This window comes from Micromys minutus (assembly GCF_963924665.1).
Source record: "Micromys minutus genome assembly, chromosome: 10".
NCBI classification, from domain to species: Eukaryota; Metazoa; Chordata; class Mammalia; order Rodentia; family Muridae; genus Micromys; species Micromys minutus.
The window spans coordinates 19,474,287-19,501,717 of NC_137979.1; the positions used below are offsets into that span (position 1 = coordinate 19,474,287).

Sequence of the window (27,431 nt, forward strand, 5' to 3'; positions counted from 1 at the left end):
TCCCTGTCATCCTCCCCCTTTCCACCCTCCTCCATTGTCCATCCAAACATCCTCCCTTCACTGACTTTCACCCATTCTTTATACCCATCCCTATCCTCTGTCCATCCTCCTCTGACTTTCCATATTCCCACCATCTTCCCTCTATCTACTTTCCTCCCTTCCTTCCTTCAGCCACCCTCCATCCCTCTTCCATCCTCCCCATCCATTCTCCATCCTCCCTCTGTCTCCCATATTCCCTCCATCCACCCTCCATCTTCATGTATCATCCAGTGAGACCAGGGTCTGGCGTACGCTACTGTCTTCTTTCTCTCTGTTCGAATCTAAGTCTAATCAATAACGAATGAAGTGGTGGCTACTCTATTTCTTTGTAGGGGATCACAGCGCCCCCCAGCTCTTTTTCTCATTTAGTTTTATAGAGACTTAGCATTGTTGTAGGAAGAAAAACAAACACAGTAAGGATCTGAGGTTGCTTTGGAGATGCACGAAATCCTCAGGTTCTTAAGGATGCAGCCTCCTGTCATGAAGACCCAGTGGGGCCAGGTCTTTCTGTTTGTTTGTTTCTGTGAAAGTCACTGAGGTGGTCTTTTTTTTTTTATTTTATTTATTATTTCTCTCTCTTTCTTTCTCTCTCTCTCTCTCTCTCTCTCTCTCTCTCTCTGTGTGTGTGTGTGTGTGTGTGTGTGTGTGTGTGTGTGTGTGTGTGTGTGTGCATGTGCACATGTGGATGTGCCTACCACAACATCAGAGGTCAGAGAACAGCTTTGAGGAGTTGGTCCCAGTCCTTCCCCTGTGACATCCAGGTATCATACTTAGATGGTTAGACTTGCCCAGTACATTTACTGGCTGAGACATCTCCCAAACTCTGTCAACCACCTTTATCCCCAAGTATGCCACTGTTTCCCACTCCCGGGAACAGACACCCTGGGGCACTTGAACAAGCACAAAGGAAATAGGCCAGGCAATCCCTGCACACACTGACAAGGAGTGAAAGTGGGGCACTGTGACAGTGGTTGGGGAATCAGAAGACCTCAGCCAAGAAGAGACATTTAGGACAAGATTTGGGGACAGGCATAAGGTAGGGTTGGGGAGGGGTGGGAGAGGCAATGACTCTGGCCAGGAGCAGCCAGGTCAAAGGTGCTAAGGCAGGAGCAACCTCAGTCTCATGCATGAGCTTGAAACTAGAAAGGGGCCAGCTGAGGAAGGGGTCAGTGCTCTGGACAGGAGGAAGTTGGGGACAGGTTCTGCAAAGCCAGGTGAGCTGAGAAAGGAACATACTGGATTTTATGTTGCCTGTGGAGGCAGAGGGGGCGGACAGCTGCCAGGCTGCAATAACACTCGGCTCTCTGTTAGGAGTGGTAAGGATCTACATCATGTGTGTGTGTGTGTGTGTGTGTGTGTGTGTGTGTGTGTGTGTGTGTGTGTGTCTGTCTGTCTGTCTGTCTGTCTGTCTGTCTGTCTGTGTGTCTGTGTGTGTGTCTGTGTGTCTGTGTGTGTGTCTGTGTGTATATCTCTGTATCTCTGTCTATGTGTCTATGTGTATGTGTATGTGCCCATGTGTCTGTGTTTCTGGTTGTCTGTTTCTGTGTGTGTGTGTGTGTGTGTGTGTGTGTGTGTGTGTATCTGTGTCTATGTCTATGTGTGTGTGTGTGTGTATGTGTCTCTGTATGTATATCTGTGTGGCTATGTCTATGTGTGTATTGTGTGTCTATGTGTCTCTGTGTCTATATGTTTGTGTGTGTCTATGTATGCCTTGTCTGTTTGCATGTGTGTGTGTGTGTGTGTGTGTGTGTGTGTGTGTGTGTGTGTGTATGTGTGTGTGTGTGTGTGAAGGGCAGTATAGAAAACCCAGTCACATTTCTTGACCACAGACCACAAACCACAGAGATCCCTCTGGTCCCTCTTGAACTAAAACATGGAACACTGAACAATGTCAAGAAACCACAGATTAACTTCACCGAGCTGCAGGGGTGTGGAGGAGTAGGGGTGCAGAAGCTCGCTTTTAATTCCAGGGACCTTCCTACCTTCCAAGGGATAAGGCTGGTTCACTCCTCTCACTGTTAGTAAAAACAGCCATGTTCCCCTGGGGAGGAGAGATCTACATATAAACCTGAGTCCTCAGAACACATTCTTCTTTTTAAATCTTGGGTGATATTTACATGACCACTGAGCCAGGGACCTGACCTACATTGCCTCCTTTAATGTCACCAGAGTTATGAGGCCCTGTGGATTCAGTGGCTTTACTAGGGTTGCCTGCTGACAGGCTTTCTAAATGAAAAGCCATTCAAACCACAACAGAACTCCTGAGAGCCTTTCAGTAACTGCTGGTAACATCAGAGTTCCTCTCTGGGCTGGTTTAGCACACATTGTGGAAGGATTGGTTTGCAGAGAGAGAAACAGTGTCAGGCACCGGAGAGAAAAGAAGAGAAAGGCAGTGTGTTCTTTGAGTATCATGCCTGAGTCGCCTGTAGGATAAAGGACAGTGGAGAGCGATGCTGTCCTTCCTATAGGGCTTGTGGGGACCATGAACATGGTCTGTATCTCACGCTAAGTACTGAGGCCAATGGCCATTTGTGCCCCTCGTGTGACTAGTATGTCTGAGAAACTAAAAACTTAACTTTAACTTAACTTTAAAAACCCTTTGGAACAAATTTATGCTTACAAACAAGTGGGAAAAAATAGCAGAGCAAGTTCCCGTATACCCTTTCTCAAATTCAGTTTTGGGGAAGGAGATGCTCATTGGATGTGTGACCCAGGGCCTCATATATGCTAGGCAAGCCAAGCCCTCTACCACTGAGCTATAATCTCAGGCTGCCCTGTAGAGCCTTGACTCAGTTTCCCCTGTGAGTGTTCCCCATATTCAGAGTCCATTTGTCAGAACAGAAGCGAGCCTCGTGTGTTAGTCTTAACTGAATGTCAGACCTCACTTGGATTTCATAAGTTTTCCTTGGATTTACTTTTTCCAGTCGAAGATGTTTCCCTGAAGCTCTGCCACATTTCTATTTTATTTAAATTCAGTTAAAAAGCCACCTGCAGCCAGTGGTTGGTGCATCTAACAGAGCAACTGTTCTAAAGGAGCTCATGCCAGAACCTCTGGGCCTGAGGTGTGCACTGAGCTGATGCTTTTCTTAAAGATAGGAACACCTACCATTTACAAAGGGTTCCCTCACATTTACAAAGGCTGCCCTGGTAGGGCATAGGTGAGAGTGTTTGGGAAAACTGGGTTTAGGGACAGACCTTTGCCAGCCTTAGGGATTGTGGGTCAAGTTAGGAATCATCTGGAAGACGCGGGGGATCCATGTACAGGGAAGATCGATGCCCAGGCTTACCTAGGACCTGCCAGGATTTGGGAGGAGCCTGGGAACAAGTGAGCTGGAGAGTAGTCAGCAGACGGCTATGTCTTCCTTGAGCAGGGACCCTTGCAGGGCTTCAAGCCACGCCCTCAAGCTCAGCCCTAGGTCAGAAAGCTCTGGATCATTCTGCCACACAGGAGCAGGGCTCTCTTCCATCACAGATTAGCAAGCAGTCAGACTGAAAGCCTGCTCCCCACCTAAATCAGCCCTCCCTGTTTTTATCAGGTGAGTAGAGCATGGTGGTCCCTGTTGAAAGGGGGCTGCAAGGACTTAAAACCTGTGATCCTGGTGTTTGAAGTGTCTGAGTCCCACCATGTCTTAGGCTTTTACGCGATCACAGCCACAGAAGAAAATGCACCATGAGCTTCATCTTCAGGAACACAGTCTACATTCTAGACAGTCAAGATGTACAGTAATGACCAATTGGCCAGACAGAAGTTTCTGGGACAAAATCTCATTCTTGTAGAACTATTTTTCTGAATGGCCTAAGGGGTTCTCTGAATTCTCTGATGAAGTGGGGTTGAAGAGGCACCTGTAAGGCATGCTGAAACAAAAAAGAGGCAGAGCTGTGCCTGCTTGTAAGCAGGGTGCTGGCATCAGAACCCTACTCTAATGTCTCCTGCAACTGTAGCTGTATTTCTCAAACGTGAACTCCATAACAGTCTACATCATTGCCCTAGATTGCTCTCTCTCTCTCTCTCTCTCTCTCTCTCTCTCTCTCTCTCTCTCTCTCTCTCTCTCTCTCTCTGTGTGTGTGTGTGTGTATGTGTGTGTGTGTGTGTGTTTGCATGTGCTGGATAGTGCTGCCCGTGATATCTGTAGCATACATAAATACACACGTAAAGAACTCCCTCAAAAGTGATCTATTACAGCAAGTGAAGCACCATGGTGACTCACTGTGTTTAATGTGTTTAATGTAGGGGTAAGTGGGTTGATGGTGGATGGATGGATGGATGGATGGATGGATGGATGGATGGATGGATGGGTAAGCAGAAGGATAGATAGATGGGTCATTATGTAAACAGGTTGTAAACAGATAGACAGATGGATGGATGTAAGGGAGAGAAGGCAGGAAGAATCAGTGGACAGATTTCCAGAACAGTGAGGCTCAGAGTTCCCTGCTTTCTTACCAGAAGAAGGATAAATTACTATACTCTTTCCATTGAGTTAGGCCAGAGCCTGAGATGTTGTATGAGGGTGTGCAAGGCTAATCCTCTGTTCTTTTCTTTTCTTGGGCAATGGAAACCTGTAGGCTGGGGCTTGGGAAGAAACTTTCTATAACAGGAAGTGGGGCTGAAAAGAGATGGGAGAGCTCCCGGGAGGGTAAATTCCAAGTGGCGGAGACTGCTGGCTTTGTTGCTTAGTCTCTTTGTGTTTTTCTGTTCCCTCCATCCCTGTTGTCACCCCTCTCTGCTCATCCTTCTCCTTTTTATCCTGTTCTGACTAGCCATGAGGCCAGTGTGTGGGTACCCATGTTTATATTTGTTTTTGAAGTTACTACAGTTACCAACCAGTTGGAGCTTTCCATTCCCCTTTTTAAGTCACAGAAGCCCCTGAGTTGGGAGTTTCAGACTTTCTCTTATGCCCCATCCTACTCTATGCACATGTGGCTGAGTAATCCTTGACCAACTTTACTTCCCCCTCAAAGGCTGGGGGCCCAGAAAATCTCCACATGGGCTTCATTTTTCCTGTGGCCAGTAACTAATGAATTAGGAGCCCACAGGATGGGGATGCTCATAGGCAAGGGCCCTGGGGGTTTCAAGGGCTTTAAATGGTTCTTGTTTGCACTGGTAAGCTTTCTGAATGTGCCTGCCTGGAGTAGAGAGGCATGACCCACTACAGGGTCAGAAGGGAACTGCTGTGTGGGGAGAAACGGTTGAATGGAAAATTAGTTTTTTCTCCCATTAATTGTTTTGACATGAGCAGTAATTAGCCAACAGCTGACAGACTAGAACTGAAGATAGAACAAGGGGCTGGATTAAAGGCAGGATGCCTGGGCATTAGCTGGCTCCTGGCATGGCCGAGAGCCAGGGGAGCCAGGGTTAAGGGACAGGATGCAGCTTATAGCATGCCGAGTGGTTTCTGGGAAGAGAAGGAGTGTGGGGTCAGAAAGGCAGCCTCTGCCCTCAAAAAGCTGGAAAACAACCTGGGCTTCGAGGGACTCGGTGATGTCAGACAGTCAGATAGTGATGAAACGCAAGCTTCGCGTCATCACTAGACTGAGCTATGATTTGTCTCTGTGGTCAGAATACACAGACTGAGACGCGCCACATGTTTCTAGGTCTTGGAATAACTGTGGCTTGACATTTCTTTAGAGCTTTAACAAGTTTGACTCATGAAACCGTCTGGGCCTGGTGCCTTTTAATGAGGTGCACTTTGTAAAGGTTCTCCTTCTCTTCCTTTCCCCTCTTCTCCCCTCCCCCTCTCTTTGTCCCTCTCCTCCTCCCCCATATCTCCTCATCTCCTCCCTACCTTCCTCCTCCCCTTCTCCTTCTGCTTCCCCTCCCATTTCAAGTGTTCTTCAGATCACTTTGATAATTTGAATCATATGGAAGGTTTGGATTTTATTAGTCTATGATTAGAAATCATGTGCTCTTGTATTTTTTTTAAAAAAATTGCCTGTGTTTGCTGTGCTTAAATGTTCTAATTCCTCATTCTAAGCCTTGTGGTCACTCTCAATTTAAGCCACTTCACCTCCTTTTCTTATGGTTGTTGCAATTCCTACCACACCCAACACACTCATGCACTCGCACAAGGGCACACACATGAGAGCGAGGGAGAAATAGAGTGCCAACTTCAGGTCGCCAATGTCATTCCTGTCTCTCAACATTAATGTTCCTCACTGGCCCTGCCTCCTATTGGTTTTGTTTGTCTGTTTGTTTTATTGGTCATTTAATTTATTTTTCTCCAAGATCTTTAGGAAAGTGTTTAGTCCATTTATTTTTTTCCCCTTTGGGCTTGGTAATAGAATAATTAAGGCTATGAATTCTCCTCAAGCTATAATGCAGGCTTTATCCATTTACTTTAACGTATCCTTACTTACTTTTTTTTCTAAATAATGTATAATTATGATTGTAAGTTCTATTTTAGCCCGACAGTGCTTAAGAGGACCTTCTCTTAAGTTTCCAACTATCTGGAAGTTTGAAGGTTGGGAGCTTTGTGTGTTTACTTTTCATTATTAATATCTACTTTTATTGTGTTCTGGTCAAAGAATGTGGCCTGAATTATTTATGCCTTTTGCGATACACTGGCAGTTTATTTGTGGCTTAAGCATGGTTAACATTTCAAATGCCCCATGGCTTCTTGGCAAATGTTATCCTCTTTGTTTATAGGGAAGGATGTTTTACCCATGTCCTTCGCTCAGCCCTTTAAATTAAATTACGCAGATCGTGTTTGTCTTTATGCCTGTCTATGAATCAGTCCCAGAGCTCACCAAGTGTGCCAAGGTTTCCACCACCATCTTAGACTTTCTTTTTGAGCCATGTGTTCCCTATGTGGATTGTTCACCTTGCAGCCCTCCAGCTTCACACCAACATGCTGGGATTTCAGGTGTGGACCGCCACATCCAGTTCCAGCATCCGTCCTCTCTCCACTTCGACACTGTCCTCTTTGATGAGCAAACATTCTCCAGAGTCCCACTTTGGCAGTGGGTATACTGTGGCTGGTGGAATAGCCTTCCTGACAGAGCCACTTGATTCTCTGAGCCGGTTCCTTCAGCCTCTGATGCTTCTAGAGTCTGCGTTTTCCTCTCCGGCTGCCTCTCTCTCATTGGGTTGATAAGGTTATTTGGCCAACCGTCTGAGAGCTGAATAAGGACCGTGGCAGGGGAGCTGGCTAGGCAGGATCATCCCACTTTCCTCTCTAAGCACTGAAAGAGGTGCCTGCTATCTGCCTGTTTCTCTTGTCTTGGGGCATGTGTGTGTGTGTGTGTGTGTGTGTGTGTGTGTGTGCATGTGTGTGCTTGAGAGTGTACACACCTGCTGAGCCCTCTTCATGAGTCTCAAGCTGATCTTACAGATCGGAGAGAAGCCCAGCCACCCAGGGGCTGTTGAGCATTGCCCTGCTTGGAAATAACCCTGAGTTGTTATTGCAAGCAATAGAAGAAGGGCTACATCCCCCAGCACAAAAAGGTTCTCCCTAGAAGAGTCGTCGCCTGCTCACTGCTCATGGTTTTCTTTATCCATAGCCTCTCTCCATCCCAGGCCTAGTGTCCCTTAGCTAAGATGCATTAGGACCAGAAGTGTTTCTGACTTGGGAATATTTACACACAGGTAAGGAGACATTTGGGGGATGAGATGCAAATGTAAACATAGAACCCCATAGGTAAGTTTACACAATATTTTAAGCTCTGTTTCATGGCATAGAATTGTCTGTTTGTGATGTCATCTATAACACTCCAAAACTTTGGGGTTCTGAGCTGCACCTCACTACCTTCCTTTCCTTAGGCCCCTTGTCCCAAAGGCTTCATGGCCTCCCAGAGCAGTGTTCACAGCTAGGGACCAATATTCAACCACGTGGGGGCATTTTACATTCAAATGGAATGCCCTGCCTTTTGTAGGCACTGGCAACTTTTAGATGTGTTATCTTCTGCTTCCTGCTTGCAGAATTTCTGGAAGAATCATGGATTGAAAATTACTTTCAATGTCTGCCTATAGTCCTTCAACTAGTCTTTCTATGGGCGTGTATCCATTGGCTGTCTCCCCCAGCCTGGGGCATAAGGACAGCTTAACTCTCCAGTTTCCAGACATGGTGGAAGCTGATGGTTCTCGGGCTAAAATCCAGCAAGAACATCAACCTCCCCTCCCCTCCCCTTTCCTACTCACCCTTTTAAACTGAGTATACTGCCTGCATGAGCAGACATGCAGTGCATGTGTGGTGATACCCGCAGAGGCCAGAAGAGGGTATTCGACCCCAGGAATGAGTCTAGGTGTAGGGGTCAGGGACTGAATCCAGGTCCTCTGAAGGAGCACCTTAGCCTCTCAGCCACCTCTCTCCTTTGCCCTTTCCTTTACAATAAGGCCCTGTGAAAAATGCAGATCTTTTATCCCCACTACCTCCTTGGGAGTATACTAACTTCACAGATTTAGAGACTGTCTGGAAACACACACACACACACACTATTTTTTTCACCGAAGAGAAATAGCTTCCCCAGCTCATGGATCTGGGAATGAGTGTGAGCCCCAGTGTGAACCCATGAGGTCCAAAGTGGGAAGCAAGGCTGAGGCTTGAAGCTAGCTGTGACAAGTGTGTTGAACCTCAGCAATGGGAAAGCATTGCAATAGGGCTTCCTTTAGCCTTTGAAAAGAGGCTTATCAGCACACAGTGGGGATATAAATGAGTATTCCCCAAGAAACACATGTTCTAGAGGGGTGTGACTTTAAAGTCTTGTGTGTTCATAGGGTGAGTGGGGTCTGTGTGTGTGTGTGTGTGTGTGTGTGTGGTGTAAGTATGTATGTAGTAGGTGTGTGGTATGTGGGGGTGTCTGTGGTATGCTTGTGTATGGTACCTGTAGCATGTGTGTGGTATATGTACATGGTATGTCTGGTGTGTGTGGTATGTATGTATATAAGTTGTATGTTGTGTGTGGTATGTGGATGTAGTGTATGCATGATGGGTGTTTCTGTGTGTGATGGGTGTTTTATCTATGTGATTTGTGTGTGTGGTATGTGTATGAGTGGTGTGTGTGTGTGGTGTTGGAGGCCGTGAGAAGTGTGTGTGGTATGGGTGTGTGGTATGTGCTTGTGTGGTGTATGTATTGTGCATGTATACTTCTAAGGAGTGAACTCAGACCCTTGAATATGCGAGAGACATTCTACTACCAAGCCACATCCTAGGCCTTTCTTGTGTTGTTATTTTTGCTTTGCTTTATTGAGACTGGGTCTCACTCTACAACTCCTGCTGGATTAGAATTCACTATGTAGTGAAGGCTGGTCTTGAACTCACAGAGATCTACCTGCCTCTGCCTCCCAGGCTCGGGGATTAAAGGCATCTGCCACCATGTCTGGCCCTTTGTATTTTTTATCTTAGTGATAAAACCTAGTGAAGTGTCATCTCACTTTCCCAGGCTGGTCTGGAACTCACTCTGGAGCCCGTGCAGCCTTGAACTTGTAGGTTTTCTGCTTCAACCTCCCGAGCTCTGCAGTGACAGGTGTGAGCCACCAGGCCCTGGATTTGTTTTAGGAAAGCTGGTGCTCACGGATTCATGCACTTGATCATCATTTTAATTAGGAGAGCCAAATTTCATAACTAATCCATCCCGTCCTCTTTCCATTAACCAGCTGAACTTCCCCCAAATCTAAATCTAAAACTTTGAACACTGACATCTCTGCGTGTTTGGGGCTTGGGAGCATGCAATGGTTACTTTCTGTGACAAAACCACATGGCAAAGCAACTTAAGAGACTGGGAAGATGCTTGCTGTGTAAGCATGAGGAATTGACATCTGTTCCCAGTAGCCATGTAAAACACCAGTGTGACCATGGGTGTCTGTAACCCCAGCACTGGGGAGGCAGAGAGGCAAGTGGACCTCTGGGTCTTGGTGGTCATCAGCTTGGCCTAACTGGTGAGCCTGGGGTCCTGATGAGAGACCCTCTCCCAAAATAAAAATGCCCCTGAGAAGCAACATCAGAGGTTGATCTGTGGAAACAACATAGACACACAGACACATATACACTACACACACAGAGAGAGAAAGAGAGATAGAGATAGAGAGAAAGAGAGACCACCACCCCCCACATTCATATATTACACAATACACACAGTCACCACATACACAACACACACACACACACACACACACACACTACCTTGACACCACACCACATCCATATATCAAACTACATACATATTATACCACATACACACACACTACTCTCTCACACACACACACATTATACCACACATACACACCACACACACACCCCACGCCCTACACCCAACAAGTACTCACATACACACTATTCCTTTACACACACCACACACACATTCACATACACACCACTCCCCCCCGCACACCACTCCCCTATACACATATCTCACACACATACACCACTCCTCTACATACACACACCATACAACATACCACTCCTCTACACACATATCACACCACAGACAGACAGACACACACACACACACACACACACACACACACACAATTTTTCTCTACACACACACACACACACACACACAATTTTTCTCTACACACCACACACACACACACACACACCACTCCTGTACACACACAGGAAGGGTTTCTTTTGAGTCATTACTTGGAAGGATGCAGCCATCATGACAGGAAGGTGAGGGAGTGGGAGACAACTGGTCAACTGCCTCAGTTGTTGAGTAGATGAAAGCCGGTGCTAAGCAGGCTTTTTAGGACCCCGCTATGAAAGTCTGGAAAAGTTAGTGAGTCTATGCATGCTTACATTGAACTTCCTACAGCCAAACCTCTCTGGAAGCACCCTCACGAGTCACGCCCAGAGGTGTGTGTTCTACTAACTCCAAATCCAGTCGAGTGAAGGCTGTCTCGGTGTCTGTCTCTTCAGACGGGGGTCGTGAGGCTGGTATGAGAATAGGCAAACATGCAAACATTCTCAAATTCTAAAGAGTCCGGGATCTGAACTATTGTTTGATCCCTGAGATTTCTGAAAACAGATTGTCACCCTTACTTACAGGCCAGCATTCAGAGATTGGGGGTAGAGGAACCCCCCCTCCCAGAGAGAGGAAGAGGACTCGTAGGGCCGGGTGGAGGAGCCACCTGACTCAGGAGAAAGAGAGGACCCTCATCAGCACCTGTGACGGCAGCTGGGCTCTGATGGCCTGGGCTTCTGCTGAGCATGCTCTTGAGAAGCAAGCCAGTCCCCCGAGAGCTCAGTACACTGGCTGCCAGAAATTAGGGACATTTTTCTATCCAATCCTAGCTCTGAGCTGCAGATCGGGTTCCAATAGATGGCTCCTGCCACATGAGACCTCTTGCAACCCTGGGATTAAGTGGGAGAGAGAGGGCTGCCGTGGCCGGAAGTCGAAGGTGCCTGTCTGTGGCCCCCGAGGCATCTGAGCTGTGTCTCTGTCCCTACAGTGAATGGATACCACGCATCAGGGACCCCGGCGCACCCTCCAGAGACTGCCCACATGAGTCTCCGAAAATCCACCGGTGATCCCCAGGTAAGGGGCTGCCAAGGGAGGTAGGGGCAGTGGAGTATCTAGCTCAGGAAAGATGTACGTGGGGGTCAGGAACAATGGTCCTTTTCTGCTATTAGTGGAAAGTACCTCTGGGCTGTCCTAAGTCCCTGATGATAGATGGCTTGCAGAATTGCAGTTCATTGGTTCTCTAGAAATGGAGGGTAATTTGGATCGAGAGATGCTGATTATAATTCGCAGGGCAGAGAGAGATCCACTCTGCTACCCACGTAAACACTAGTGTCAAGGTTTCCTGTCAGGTTAGGAGTGTGAGCCAGCCAGCCATTGTCCGCGAAGTCCTTTGTTGTGCCCATCCTAGGTCACCTGGAATGAAATATAGAGATGTGACCATCTCATTCTAATCCAGCATAAAAATGGCTTCAGGACAGGAAGAATTGAGGGTGTCTTTATTTCTGTGACAGGATCTTATGTAACTTAGGTTGGCCCTACTTTTTGATCCTCCTGCCTCCAGCTCCCAAGTGCTGGGATCACAGGCATCTGCCGGCACTCCCAGCTGGTACTGTGTTTTAAGACACACTGCTGTCTCCTTCGCCATCTCACCTGACCAGTGTGACATTGTGAGACGGGTAACAAGAGCACCCTCATGATCATGGGGCCAAACAGCAAGCTCATGAGAGCGAGTCAAGGGTCATGGCGGCCCCAGTGAAATGTGCTATGGTTTTCTTATTTGCAAGAAGTAACATCTCTCTGTGTATGTGTGTGTGTGTGTGTGTGTGTGCGTGTATGTATGTGTATTGGGGTGGTCTCCTCACAAAGTATCAAGAAAAGCTTCTTAATGAAGCCTCTATGCCCTGTCATACTTTCTCTGGAAGCAACATTGGCAGCCTATGGAGATGCCTGATGATGATGATGGTGGTGGTGGTGGTGATGATGATGATGGTGGTGGTGACCGATAGCCATGGTGTTAATGTTGCTAAGAACAATGACAGTGTTTGTTGCAGCCTCTGTGTGGTCACCCTGTGCTCTGTGAGTGCCATCAGCTAAGGTGTGACACACACTTCAAAATGCAGCCAAAGCTGTTGAGTTTGGAAACTTAGTAAGTTTTCCTCTCAGGGGACCAAACGTTGACTGGGCTCGGGCTCACTAAACTGTGACCGAGAACTTGAGGCTCGGTGTGAGACAGGTCTTTCACGTCTCCTGCCTCTCACACAGGATCTGATGTGAGCAGAGTTCATTCCCAGCCAGCGCCCAGATGCCGATAGTGGTGCTGCTCTGGAGACCATGTCTGGAGAGTGGGGATCAAGGCTTAGTTAGCACTGCACAGAGCTGCGTCTGACTCTCAAATCCCTGCTCACAACCACTTGTCTTGAATCAGCCCAGACTTCACATGTCCGGTTGAGCCACCATAGTCCCTCTGACAGCTAGCCAGTGTGTTGGAAGGGAAAACGGCTTGTCATCTGATGAGCATGTTTCTGGAGACATGAGCTGCTGTTGAACCACAACAAAACCATGCTGCCACCCCCCCCCCACACACACACCATGAGAAAGACACTGGAAACAGCTCTCCCCATTAAAATGTGACCACCCTGGTCTTCAGAAACACTGTGAAGCTCCCACCCAACCACTGAAAACATCCATTCTGCTGGGGCAGCTTAGAACCGGGAAGCTGATTTATCAGAATGCTGTAGGCCTTGCACAGAGGGATTTCTCCTCTTGTGTCTGTTCTTGGAGTGTACTCAGGGATTCTGATTATAAAGTCATTCATACAAGCACTATTTAGACCTCCAGAACACTGCACCAATCTAACCATTCAAAAACAAAGGGATAGCAAATGGCTTCCAGTGCTGGACACTGAGCCAGCCTGCGAGATTACACAGCCATTAAAAATCGTCCTCCTGAAGAAAATGTAATGACTCAGAAAACTCTTCTAACTTAAATCAAATGGGAGGGCTGAAGAGAGGGCTCAAGGGTTAAAAGTTTGCTATTCTTCCAGAGGACATGAGTCAGTTCCAGGCACCCACATCAGGCAGGTCACAACAGCCTGAAACTCTACCTCTGCTTACTTCCATGAACACCTGTACTCATGCGTTTGTGGGTGTGTGCTTTTGTGTGTGTGTGTGTGTGTGTGTGTGTGAATGTGAGAATTCATGTGTGTGAACATCCAGGTGTGTTTGTGTGCAAATATGTGTACTTGTGTGTGTGAATGTAAGAATTTATGTGTGTGAGCATCCATGTGTGTTTGTGTGCAAATGTGTGTGCTTGTGTGTGTGTGTGTGTGTGTGTGTGTGTGTGTGTGTGTGTGTGTAAATAAAGGATATATAGTCTTATTTAGAAGAAGGAAAGCTGAACTTATGAGAGGAAAGGTGATGTAACTGCATCTCAGACTAGGTTTCTGCATTGGAGACATTTGGTGGTATCTCTGATCTTGATCGTTACCACCGAAGAGGGGGTGTTGATGCATATCGTAGGTGCAAGGGATGTCATCCACTGTTGTGCAGTGGGCAGGACGGCTCCTACACCAAGGAATTACCTAGTTTAAAAATATGAATCACGGAAAGGTTGTAAAAGCATGATCAGAGACCGTAAGTAATTCTTATTTTGTTCATACTTTCTTCAAGTTTTCTAAAATCAACACATTTCACTTTTATAAAGGACAGATATATGTTTTTACTTAAGAAAACGGATGTGGCTGCTGGAGAGTTAGCTCAGGGTGCTTATTGCACGAGCCTGAGGCCCCGAGTCTAATTTCCAGCACTCAGATAAAACGCAGGCTGTGGTGGTGACCCTGTAGGCCCAGACTGGGGAAGTGGAGACAGGAGGATCAGTGGACTACACTGGCCAGCCGCCTAGTACAGTTGGTGAACCCTACTGCAATGGCAGACGCTGTCTCTGAAATGAAGGGGAGGTGATTGGGCGTGACCTCTGCCATACCTTGTGTGTGCTCACATATATGCCTGTACAGACAGACACACACACCACCACCACCCCATACCACACACACACACACACACACACACACACACACACACACACATACCACACACACCATACAAATATACACACATACCACACAAACACACACCACACACACCATGCACAACACTTACATCACACACACACACACACACACACACACACACGCACACACACACACACACGTACACACACAGTTGATAAGGGACATAGAGTACCGGGTTACCAGGAAAGGCCAGCTCTGAGCCCGGGCTTGGTAGACAGTGGCTAAGACACACAGGCAGGTTAGCACAATATCCTTTTTGGATGATTACCCTGAAGTAAGACTTCCTCAAAGAAACAAAAATAAACAGTGTGGCACCCGGAAAAGGTAATTCTGCATCTACCCGCTGCAGCCCAGAACTGCGAAGCAGATCCTTTAGGATTCTTTTACACTATGAAAAGACAACGTTTGAAAAGGAAGCTGCTGTTTTGTTTTGTTTATTTAAACCCAGTGTGTGAACTGCTGAGGCTAATTATCAAAAGTGCTCTTCCAGCTAACCATGAATAAGTTGAGGGAATCTCCCTTAAAAGACAGCAGAACCCCGGCAATGCCTAAGCATACACAGCATTCTTCAATACACAGGAAGATTTACTCCCCATCCCAGACTGCCAATCAAAACTCACAATGGCTCATGATTCTATCTCAAAACTGAGACGTGGCTCAGTGGTAGAGATTTACCTAGTGTGTTCAGGGCTCCGGGTTTGGTCTCTAGCATGTGTGTGCACACGAACAATAATTACAATATGAGTGAGTGAAGGACCACGAAACCATCAGAGGCGGGATTTGAGGCCAGGATGACCAAGCCCAGATTTGCAAAGTGCCTATTGGTCTCCCTCTCTTTGAGCTGGCGAATGGGAAAGAATTCGGGTAGCAGGAAGGGACAGGCATTCCTAATGCCTCTAACATCCTGAGGGTCCTGCTTTCTCCAATTGCCCAGAGTCTGGTGAATGGGTACAGGTGGTGGTCTGGTGCCTCCCAGTGGACAGCTTCAGTACTGCAGACGTCAAGGGGGCTGCTGCCTAAGTCCTAGATAAAGGGCATCTTCCTGGTTAGGAGAGAACCCAGGAGTCAAAGGTTAATAACCTTGGCAGAAGGAGATCTTACATTGCACCTTCTCTTCCTGCCCACCTTTACTTGGACCTTTTTGTAATCCATCTATCCATTATTCTGGCTTCCTGACTACCCCAAAAGACACAAAGAAAAAGATGGGGCACTCAGGTCATGGGCACCCCAACAGGGTGTGTTGAAGAATGCAGTTTAATCGGAGAAAAAGCTGAAATGCTGTGTCTCTGAAGTCCCTTCCCCAGCCCCTAGCTTCAGTAACACATGCCTCATCATGCATTTAGGTCTTCGCTAGGCTCTTTGGTGCAGAAAGGCTCGGGCCTGGCTGTAGGGGGTCATTGGGTAAACAGTTGTCTAAGTTTATCAGTGGTAAGAAGAGAAGGAAGTGTGTACAATGAGAAGCCAAACCAGTAGTGCCGGGAGTGTCAGAAATGGGCTTCTTAGGAAAAGATGCCAGGCCAAAGGGTTGGCTTGCAAACAGTCTTCCAGACACAGGGCACAGCATGTAGGTGCGTAGAGGCAGGAAGGAGGGTGAAGCTTTCAAGGAAGCCACAGACACTAAGTATGAGTCATGCTGTGACTTACTAAATTGGCAGGTGTGGGAGCCCAGAAGATGAGGCAGGAGGGGTCTGCATGGCCCGTCACAAGGAGCCCAGGTTCATGCCAGTGTTGGGAACTGAAGAAGGCTCTTCCCGTTCCTACAGGGAACCCCCTATCAAAGGCATAGGAACTGGGATATCCTTGGGGAGGGGTGTGCTAAAAAGACTCTTAGAAGAAAGACTGCATGCCATGGAGTTGCTCACAGCTGAGCAAGTGCTGTGTATTTCCGGTGACAGCAGAGTTCCTGGGGTACAGTCAAGATACCAGGATGTGGGAGTGGCGGATCAGCCCAAATGGAGGAGAACCAGGCAAGCAATACACAGACCAGGAGGAGCGCAGAGTGTCTACTTCACAGCTAGCCTGGGCTATGAAGTGAGCTCTGGGTCCTGAAAAAAAAATTCTTGTCTGGAAATATGTGCAAAGGGCAAAATGCAAAGTGTCTGCTGAAGGAATCTGTAGATTTGTGAAAGTCGAGAAGTTTCTGTGACAGAGACCCATGGACCTAGCATCCCATTTCAGTGAGGCCTGGCAGTAGGCCGGTGTTGGCTCACGAATGGTCTCATCCTGCCTCCACAGTCTCACCTGCACGGAAGACAAAACTTCTGACTTATGACTCTAATAAGTGTACCCCAACCTGTGGGTTGCAACCATCGGAAAACAGACTTCCAGTGGTCTTAGGAATCCCCAAACATACATTTCTTCCTGTTGCTACTTCATTGCTGTAGTTTTGCTACTGAACATTGTCTCAGCTCCAAAGACCATAGAGGTTGAGAAATACTGCTCTAAATATGTGTATTTATTTATTTCCCAATTGGGAAATATATCAGGAAACCATTACCACACCAAAGAAAACAAAAGTCCAATAATACCACCATATACATTCCATATTCTAAGTCTTTAGTGGTCCCCAAAATGCCTTTTATACCTGCGTTCCCCAACCCCTAGACCAAGAGCCATTCAAGTTTTTGATATGAAAAATGTTGATTGCTTTGTCTCTTTAGCCTGTCTCTCTATCATTGTTTGTCTGTCTGTCCACCTAACTCTCTCTGCCTTTGTCTGTCTGTCTGTCTACCTCATCATCTCATTTGCTGAGATGCAACTAATTATTATGTAGTTCCATCATTTAAAATATAGTCTGGGACTACAGCTCTGTGGGTTATGAGGGAGAGATGGGCACCCAATCCGGTGAAGGAGAAAGAGAGGAAACAGGGAAGTAGGGGTGGTGCCAACCAAGCATCATTGGTTGTTTTTGGAGCATACACAGCTACGAATCTTGCATCACAATGGATTGTAGAGAATTTGCATCCCTCCTGGCCTCCCCCAAGCCATGGGCTGCTACTAGCCTACTTTCTGACTCTGGACCACTTTTTTTTTTTTTTTTTAAATGGTGTTTTATCTACAAGAAAGTCGGCTGTATTCAGGCTGACTGCTTTTGCTCAGGATGTTTTTGATATCTCCTTTGAGTGTGCTCAGCTTTGATTCCTACTGCTGACTAGTATACCAGGAGATGGGCACTTTCGTCATCTTGTGTGCTTCCATCTCTTTGTCTAGGCTGATGTCCCGGTGGTTTTTCTTTTGTCTGCCCTCACACAGACTTCTAGACTCCAGGTCACTCATTGTCTTGTAGGCCAACCCACATTCTTAGTCTGTTTGCTTTCTCATGCTTACACCTAAGCTTGGGGTTTGACGGGTGTCCTGTATGGGGTGAGCCCACTGCTGGGCTGATGCATCTCTGGGGAGACACACTCACAAGTCTGCACCCTGTTGGGGAGGCCCTGGGTCACTTGCAATAACTACTAGATTTATTTCACTTGTTCTTTTTTCTGATGGATGGGGAATCCATGAGACACCAGTGTGACACTGTGACTGTCCTGACTCCTGACTATCATCACTCTGTGCCTTGGGTATCAGGGAAGACCAGAGTCTAAATCCCTTTGGCATTGGGTTTTCCAAGTGGAGAACTCTATGTAGATCTTCATGGGTATTCTGGTATGACATTTTTCCTCAGTCCTCTATGGAGTGGTTCCCTTGTGGTCATTATTCCTGTTGAGCTCAGGTGTCCCCCAGTGAGGCCTATGGGGGTCATCTTAGACCAGCTCCTTTGACCTTTGGTTATATTTCCATGGCTATTTGAGTTCTGGACACTGGCTGGCTCAGAAAGCACTCTGACACTCTGTCTTTGAAATTAGCTGTGTTTCTAGGAACCTGTGTTCCTCCCAGTGCAGAATAATAAACAACACCCCAGCAGAGGGCGACTCCTATAGGCTTTCGTGCTCCCTGGTCCTTTACACCTACAGCAACAGCAGCCATACATAGATTGCGACCAAGGCCACTGGTTCCCTTACTGCTCACCACCAATCCTGGTCTACAGTAGACACACAGGACAGTAGCAATGTAATGTTGGTCCCTGACAGGGAGGCCTGCAAAGAAAAGAATCTAGCCCTGAGGCAGGCCATTTTCTTTCTTGGCAGGTATTGGCTTGGCCAGTGTGTCTGTGTGGATGAACCACAGAGAGACTATTGTCCCCGATGCTTCTTGAAAATGGCCACATAGGGCTCTTGTGTTTCAGCCTCTGCTTGTCTTCTGCATTTGGGTACTTTTAGTGACTGTCCCAGAAGGGCAGTGGTAGTTTGGAAGGGTACAGGCCAGACCAACTGGATACAGCGGTAGATTAAAACGACTATAGAAGATACTGTTGGCCGCAAGCTTGACATTGATCCATAGCCTGTCAGGGTGGCAGGGGAGTTGCTGCAAACACTAGTAACTGGACGAAGTGACTGAAAGATGCTCAGGTCAATGTGCCTCCAATGAGGTCTCTGGCTGCTCAGGACTGGGACTGACTAAGACCAGTGTAGAGCTGTCCCTTGAAGAGATGGACACCCCAAGGTTCCAAGAAGTTGGCTCCACGCCCTTCATCTCAAAGTTAGTCATCCATGAAATAGGCGTTCCTTAAGACCGCTTTTCATCAAGAGATCCACAAATGGGAGTTTTCTGTGAACAGGCTCTTTATTGGTCCAATCAAGGCAGTAAGTCTGTATGCAGGAAGGGTCTTGGATGAGCTCCATTTGGCCTGGCTTGCTCATGGCTTCCTGAGGTAAGAACAGCTCACCCCCAGGTGTTCAACTTGCCAGGGTCCAGGGCTTTGTGGCTTGAGGGTGGATGAAATCATCTGGCTTCCCTGAGGCTCACTGGTAAAGCCCTTCACATTTTTGAACCCATGCCAAGCCCAGAACACACACACACACACACACCACAGTAGTCATCCATGGTGCCTCAAGGGAGCTATTTTCAAGGGCATCATGGGACCCAGGACAAGTGACATCTCAGGGTTCTGTCTAGGGAGCTGTGGAGTTGAACTTCTGAAGTCTCAGGACTGAACAGTCTTTCATGTTAAATGTGGCCCTTTTTAGCTGGCTGTTCTTGGCATCTCCACCAGCGCAAACATGAGGCTCTGGCCATCACCTATGGGTGCATGGGTAGTTAGGACTCTGGTCTTCTTGCTGACAGTGGGGACAATATAAAAAGGCATTCCAGAAGGATGCTCTGCGTATAGGAAATCACTGTGGCTCCCAGGCTCTGGCACCGTGGCACATTGCCAAGGCGGCTGAGCAGCGCCCGTGTTCATTCCACGCATTTGCCGTTTGACATTACGGACTCGGGGAGGGGGGGCGTGTCATGTGCTGAGTCCTCTGTGCCTGGGGTTGGGGGGGGTGGCCTACAATCTGCCTTAACTCTCTGCTCCCCTGTCATTCTACACCAATGCTTTGGTAACGTTGTCTGGTTACCAGCAGAGGGCAGTGGAGGGGTTAACTCTCCAAATCCCAGTTGGAAAGGAGAGGAAGGGAGACCTGGTTTGCTGTGGTTCCCTGGAGTCTGCGCTCAGCCTTCCTCCACTTTGCTTTGGAGCAGCTTGGGCTCTAAGATGCTATTGCCTGCCCCAACACAGAATATGGTGACTCAGGAGTTAATGACAGGCTGACACCCCTGAACTTCCCCAGCTCGGGGTTCTAAACCAATTCCCTCCACCCACCTGGGGAACGGGGATGGGGAAAAAACTGTCCAACATGGAGAATAGCTTTGATGACGGGTCTCACCTCTCTCCCCAGAACCTGGGATCCTCATCACCAGGCAAGAAACAGAGCAAAGAAAACACCATCACAGTAAGTGGCTCGCTGTTGGTGGGGAGGGCTCCAGGGCTGGGGCTTTGGGCCACAGCTGGGGTGGTTGCCGTGGCAATGTGGGTTGCCAACCAGACAGCCGAAGCATGGTTTTCTGCTCAAGTTGCTCCAGTCTCTCCCCCCCCCCATCAATTTCCCATTTCACTTGCTCTCCCCTGGCGAAGGGGTGGAGGGCAGAAGGCTGTAACCAGGGAGAAGCTGTTTCTGTATGGTGGGCAGGAGAAGGTGCTTGTGGGGGAGCGACTTGAAGGGGGTGGAGTGTGCTGTGTGCAGCGATGTGACATAGAAATTACAGCCACCACAGGGCTGCTTTTGTGCAGGGAAACTTCTGGAAGATGTCAAAGTTAAAAGCAAGAGAAAGCTCCCCGCAAATAGCGTTTCTGGGAGTCCCTGATGAGAAGCTCCTGCCTAAACTCGCAGGGACTCTCCCCCAGCGCTGGCCAGATACCCCTGTAGGGCTGAAGTAGGGTCTCCAACTCCTCCTCCCTTTACACCCTCTGATGCGCTGAGGTCAGGGCACCTCTTCTGCCCGAGGAGAGAGCTGTTCAGATTCTTAGCCAACAGTAGAGATTAGAAAAGTGAAGTCTACTCAGGTTTGCTATCTTGGCATGAGCATGAGGAAGGCACACATGGGGACATTCTGTCTCAGGCTCCTTGTCACCCCATTCTGAGCTGCTCTGACTACCTCTGCAAAGAGAAGACCGAGTGGGTGCGTTGCTGTGGTTGCCTGGGTGGACCATCCTCCTTTGCAGGGGAGAGAGAGCCAAACCAACAGTAAGAGCAACCGTAGTGCCCGATGCCACCTTGGTGTCTGCTCAGTACACACCAGAACTACTCCCAGGGGTTCTGTTTGGCTCCTCCTGTGGAAGCTGTGGTTGACAGAAGGAGCCCTGCACTGTGATTCTACACCCAGACTCCAAAGCCAGATTGTCACATTAAGTCGTTGACAAAGTTAAGGCAAAGTTTGAGCAAGTTCCCCCAGCGGTTTCTGGTGTCCACGTCTGCAGAGCATTGGTGTGAGGGCCTCGGGTTTAGGCAAGTGGTGTCTGGAATGAGCTGGTCCACAGTGTAAAGTGCCTAGAACAGAGTCCGGCACATGCTTTGTGCCTCAGTGCGATCATCACACAGTCTACACGGGAAGAAAGTTAGATGGAGTGGCCAGAAGGGCCAGAAGGCACCATGCCCAGACTCACCTGGCTAGGAAGCATCAAGATTGAAACCTCAGCTCTTGCTCACTGGCAGTACCCTTCCTGAGCTGGCTTAGGTCCTACGGGGCATCACCCCGTGGTGACCACCTTGTGTCTCCTGGGAACTGGGCAAGGGAGCTCAGCCTGCTGCAACCCCGCAGCGGCCACAACCTGTCTTCCTGGAGAATCTAAAGGAATCTGATAGGGCATAGGCAGGCCCTAGGTTCGGGCTTCTGGAGGCATGGACCCCATCTTTCACACTGTTCCCCAAAGGCTGAAGCAAGGTGACAGCTCCTCGGAGTTGCTAGAAATGGGAGGAGGAAAGAGGAGCAAATGAGAGAGAGAGACATTTTTATGATCTAAAAACAAAATCAGGAGGGAGGAGTGACAGGCAGTGGGCTGACTACTGATGGACCCCAGCCACAGAGGCAGGCCCCTACTGGGTCCTTTCCCTCGGAGCTTCTGAGTATGGCCCTGAGATTCCTATTGGATGGCTCACCTCGTCCCTCCTGCCTGGTCCTTCCCTCTGTCCTACATCAGCTCATCTATGGAGTGCTCTGCTGCACATAGCTGCTAGTCACGGCTTCTGGGACACTGTTTAAAGCGAGGGTCCTGAGAAGCATCTGTAGTCACTCTCTCTGGAGTAAGGACAGGAAAGTACCTTTCTGTCACCACTTCTAGGGGAAACTCAGCAAAGGGAGAACTGGCTATAAGTCACAGCAAGTGAGAAAGAAAATTCAGGACTCGGATCCAAGTCTCCCAGCTGCCAACCTGGGTGTTTACCCACATACCTCTCGGATACTCTAACCCCATGTCACTGCAGGATGAAGATCTGAACCAGTTTTCCCCTCACCCAGGACATCACAGTCAATAGCTCCATGCTCAAATCCTATAGAACTCAGCACTTCTTCAGAGGATGGCATGGTCCTGTTCCTAGGAGGCTGAGACACCAGCTTCCTTATCTCAGGGAGTATGGGAGTGTGTGAGCAATTTCCCTCCCATCTGACCTGGGAGGCAGCCACTGCCAGGTCCTGCCAGCGCAGGGTGCACGTCCTCGCTCAAGGAGCAAGGATTGAGCTGCATCTGAAGCTCAGTGGCCCGAAGCTAGTTTAGAGCAGGCACATGCCCACTCCCTCTGCCCCCACCCCCGCAGAAGCAGCAGAAGCAGGACTGGCAGCCATGCCTGGGTCTCTGTCAGCAGTGCTGGGCTGGCAGGATAGGGCGGGGAGCTGTTTGATTGAGAGTGACAGGAATTAATGGCCGCTCACTGCCCTCAGCACAAACTTGACACATCAAGTTGTAGAGGATGCAAGCCGTGATGACAGGGAGGGCACCAAGAATAGGACAGAGAAATGAGGGGACCTTGCGGTCCTCCATTTGGATGCCCAGCATAACCACTCTGGAGGCAAGGCATCCTGGGAGGGAGCGAGAGGCTGGAGGAGAGCCTGTGGGCTTTCTTTCCCATCTTCTCATGCTACCAAGCCAGAGGCACTCGGAGTACTTAGCAGCAGCCCCTTGGGTGCTCCAGCTTCCCGCATCAGCACCTTGGGTGGGTCCCATGTGTTCTTCAGGCCTGGTGGCCCAGCCAGCTGCCTTACTAGCTGTCGTTGCTCACTTTGTACCTTCGAAGAGTGTCTGGGAACAGCCCTCAGGATCATGCAGAATGCCTCAACTAAGTATCCACTGCAGAGAAAGCATCCCATCTATTGGGGTGGGGGGGTTTCCATGTGACCGTGGGTAAGGCTGAAGATCCCCAGAGGAGTTGGTAGGAGTGAACTTACCACCCATCCCCCTATGCACACATTCATGGAGAGGGGGCACCCTGTTCTACTTCCTGCTCAGCACCTGCCTTAGGCATGGGTAGGGCATAGGGACACTTTGCCCCAGGGTATTGAACAAGTCACGTGGAACAGGGCTTCAGATCCTAGTCTAGACCCAGAGTTCTAGTCTGGATTCATGCCGTAAGTCCACTATTACGTATGAGCTGTGTGATCTGTGTTAAGTTACTTAACCTCTCTGTGCTTCCGTGCCTTCCATGGCTGTTAAGAGGATCGTGTGAGTTAGCTTGTGCTGAGCAAAGAATAGATCCCTGGGCTATCTACAGTGTAAGGACAGGAGGGACTGAGGCCCTCATTGTTCCCAAGAGGCCTTCAGAGGAGACACACCTTTCCCCAGGGGTGTAGCTGCATATTCTGATAGGCTGCCTGGAAATCACCAGGAGGAAGAAGGAATCTACCCATGGAGGTATCCACAGAGAAGGACATGGTCTGCTTGTCTTCCCTCCTGGGGTATTGTGGTCCTGCTAAGAGAGTCTCACGGTCTAGGGACACAGGGCTATGAGCCCTGAAGGTCACAGAGGGGCCGGGTCAGCGTGAGGACCACAGTCTTGGAAGACCAGCCCTGCACCCTCTTATACCACTTGTGACAGTGGCCTCTGTGTGTGCCTTGATTTCCTGCCTGTGCATGTCTGCACCACTGTGGCAGATGGACATTTCTGCCCTGGTCACTTCCTGGCATGAGTTCATGTCCCTGTCCTCAAGGTGCCCTCCACTGCTGTGGACTATCTCCCTCCCTCCCTCCCTCTTTCCTTCTCCCTCCCTCCCTCTTTCCCTCCCTCTTTCCTTCTCCCTCCCTCCCTCCCTCCCTCCCTCTTTCCCTCCCTCTTTCCTTCTCCCTCCCTCCCTCCCTCCCTCTTTCCTTCTCCCTCCCTCCCTCCCTTCCTCTTTCTCTCCCTCTTTCCTTCTTCCTCCCTTCCTCTTTCCCTCCCTCCCTCCCTCCCTCTCTCTCTCTCTCTCTCTCTCTCTCTCTCTCTCTCTCTCTCTCTCTCTTCTCTCTCTCTCTCTCCAGATCCATTCATCTCCCCTTCCCATCCCCCAGTGTGGAGACACCTTCTCAGTCAGGCCTGGCTCCTTACACTCTCAGACTCACCACGGTTGACACTGGGGTTTAGGACAATCCTGAGGCTTTCCCTCCTGAGCCACTGTCACAGTCTTTCACCTCTCCATCCAGTGCAGCCTCCACCATGTGGGGCTGGGCACACAGGCAGAGAGCCCTTTGTGCTTAATTGCCTCAAACAGCCGCTTTTGCTTCTGAGCTAAACTCAGCATGCATGTGTGTGAACAAACACACAAGAGTACTCACATTTGCACACACATAAACACACACGTGCGCACACAAGCAGGCGCTCACACACACAGGCCCCTTTCCTTTCTGAGACACCCTTAACCTCTTCCCAGCTTGTCTGTCTCAAGTGTGATCTAAGAGTGATCCCAGCATCCCCAGCCCTTCCTGTGGCCTCAGCATCCCATGCATACTCTCATGAGAAGTTTAGCCTAAGAATCATCATCCCATAATTAACAAGCTCTTGAGAGAAGACGCTGTACCTAGTATACCCAGTCGTTGCCACAATGATGATTTGTTGAATATCCACTATTTGCCCACTGTGCCGGAAGCTAGAAAAAACCCTGGGGAAGGGTGGTCTCTGCCTTTCCACCTGCCCTCACAGAGGGGATGTCAGAAAGGAAGAGCGTGTGAAAAAGCCATCCGAAGTAGCAACACAGACATATGCGTGAAGGGTGCTTGGTAGACATGGCATAGTAGGAAAACCCAGCATAGCTCATGCCTCGGAGGGGCACTTAGCTCTGCCGCCAGCCAGCCTGACCTGAATTCAAACACTGTGATCTCATCTGCTCAGTGCCATGCAGTTCTCTACATGACCACCAGGTGGAGAAGGGCTCCAAAGACTCTGAGAAGTTCCTTTGGGCTAACCCAAACCAGAAGTGACAGAGACCCATCCCCCAGAACTCCAGACCAGGGCGTCCTGAGAGTTTCAGAGGCATCAAGAGTTGGCAGCTTCCCCCCACTTTCCACCCTTACTCCTGACCAGCGCCCATCTTTCCATAGCTCTTCCAGGGCCATACAAAAGGGGCCTTCACCTTCTAGACCCCCCAAACCTTCTAGTTTCTGCTGTAGGCATCCCTTTAGAAGGCTATGAGACACAAAGAGCAGAACCCTGGGGATGCTCACTATTCTGTCTTCCACAGGTAGAGGCAAGTCTTCCTTGGGTATTATTCCTCCCTGCAGCCTGGCTTGGAAACACTACTTCCCACCACCTGAGGACCCAGGCTTCACCCAGAGCCTCTGATTACACACTTAGGCTAGGACCCACCCATCTGTCTTAAGACCCCTCACAGGTGATTCAGAGGTACATTACATCATGGCTCTAGCACAAAGGAGGGGTTGGATGGGACAGAATCAAGTCCTGACCCCCACCCCCTGTAGGTGAAGGACATTCCTGTTACTCTCTCCCCTTTAGACTAATGGGGTCTATCTTCTCTTCGTGGGCATCCTTCAGTAGACAATACCATTCTCTTTCTGGATGTGGGTCCTCTCGGGAAGGATGCTGGATATGGCTGAACAAGATCTGTTTTCCCCTTGTTCTGATCTACCACTGGCTAAGCCACTTGTGGTAAACTTCTTCCCTATGGCCAAGGCGAAGGGCAGTTTGGGTGAAGACTAAGGAAGAGGGTCAGGCGTTGAGCATGAGGTTCCTTAGAAATCAGTCATGCCTGCCTTAGAGTACTGTGGCCTCTATGTGCAGGTCACACCCAGGAATTCAGCCAGCTGAGGCTCCCACCAACTGCACGTTGAAAACTGTGTCTGAACTGAACTGTACTAGGCTCACCATCACTTCCTAAACAATACAGTAGACAACTATTGAGCTTGAATTAAGTATCATAAGTCCAGAGATGGCCGGAGGGTATGTATTTGTAAGATGCAGATACTGCAGTATTTTACATAAGGGAGCCTTGGAATCTATAAATTTTGCCATCCATGTGAGGCCTGAAACCATTGCTAACCCCTCAGCCCCCAGATACTGAAGGGTAATAGCATCTTAAGTCTGCGGGTTTCATTAGTTGGTTAGTTAGTTAGTTATTCATTTGCATGAGGTTGTGTGTGCTCACAGTTGTATGTGTACACCTGAATGCATGTGGAGACCAGAGGAAAACATGTCTTTCCCTATCACTCCCTGCTTGGTATCCTTGAGACAGTTTCTCACTAACCCCGGAGCTAGGCTGGCAGCCAGCTCCCAGCAAATCTCCTATCTCAGAGCCTCACGCAGGCATATCTGAATTTGCACTGGGACTCTAGGGATTTGAACTCAGATCCTCATATACGCATAGCAAACACCCTTACCTGTTGAAGTTAGCCCCGGTTCTGGCCCCCAGCCCCGTGGTCTCAGAAACAAGACTCAGACTCAAATTATATTTACAAAGACCTTGGCCATACAGCTAGGCTCTATTCTGACCAGATCATAATTAAAGAAATAAATCATAGCCATTTATTTTAACATACATTCTGCCAGATGTCCAGTTACCTGTGCTCAGGTACCATGTGTCTCTCTCTCCTCATCTTCCAGGGCTCCTCCCCCTGCCTCCTTCTCTCACCTCTCCTCACTCCCCTTTCTTTTTCACCCCCAACTCGGTAACTCAAAACCCACCTACCTCTCATCCCTCCAGGAATTATAGCCAAATCTATTTAACCAATAGTTTTAAACTAAGGAACAAAGTGCACACCAAAAGCTTGGAAAGGCCTTGACCTTCACCTTCTGGCACAGAATTTAGCATTACAATACATAGCAGCAGACTAAACCTCAACCCTTACCTTCTGAGACACCTCCTTAGCCCGGGTCCTGTGACTCCTACGGTTAGGATTCTTGTATCATTAAATTACATTGAAGCTTTCAGGAAGCTAAATAAAGATGAAATTGTCCTCACCAATATGGCGGAACGGGGAAATATTTAAGGCTTAAACTCCATACCCTGTTTTCGTGATGGCCCCTGACAGCACTAGCTCTGTGGGAGGCAGTTGAGGACACCACAGCAGAGGGGGGCTTCAGCC

The 27,431-nt window shown here is 48.7% G+C and overlaps 1 protein-coding gene across 2 annotated transcripts in view; it reads left to right on the plus strand.

Annotated features, from left to right (window-relative positions):
• Positions 1 to 27,431, plus strand: part of GAS7 (growth arrest specific 7) — a 95,772-nt gene that overhangs the window by 46,391 nt on the left and 21,950 nt on the right. Inside the window, exons 4-5 of one of the 2 annotated variants that reach the window (XM_080922297.1) lie at positions 11,426 to 11,511; positions 20,272 to 20,325. In XM_080922297.1, coding sequence (XP_080778423.1) covers positions 11,426 to 11,511; positions 20,272 to 20,325 — 140 coding nt within the window. The remainder of the gene's footprint in view (positions 1 to 11,425; positions 11,512 to 20,271; positions 20,326 to 27,431) is intronic. The other variant, XM_080922298.1, reaches the window with a different exon arrangement.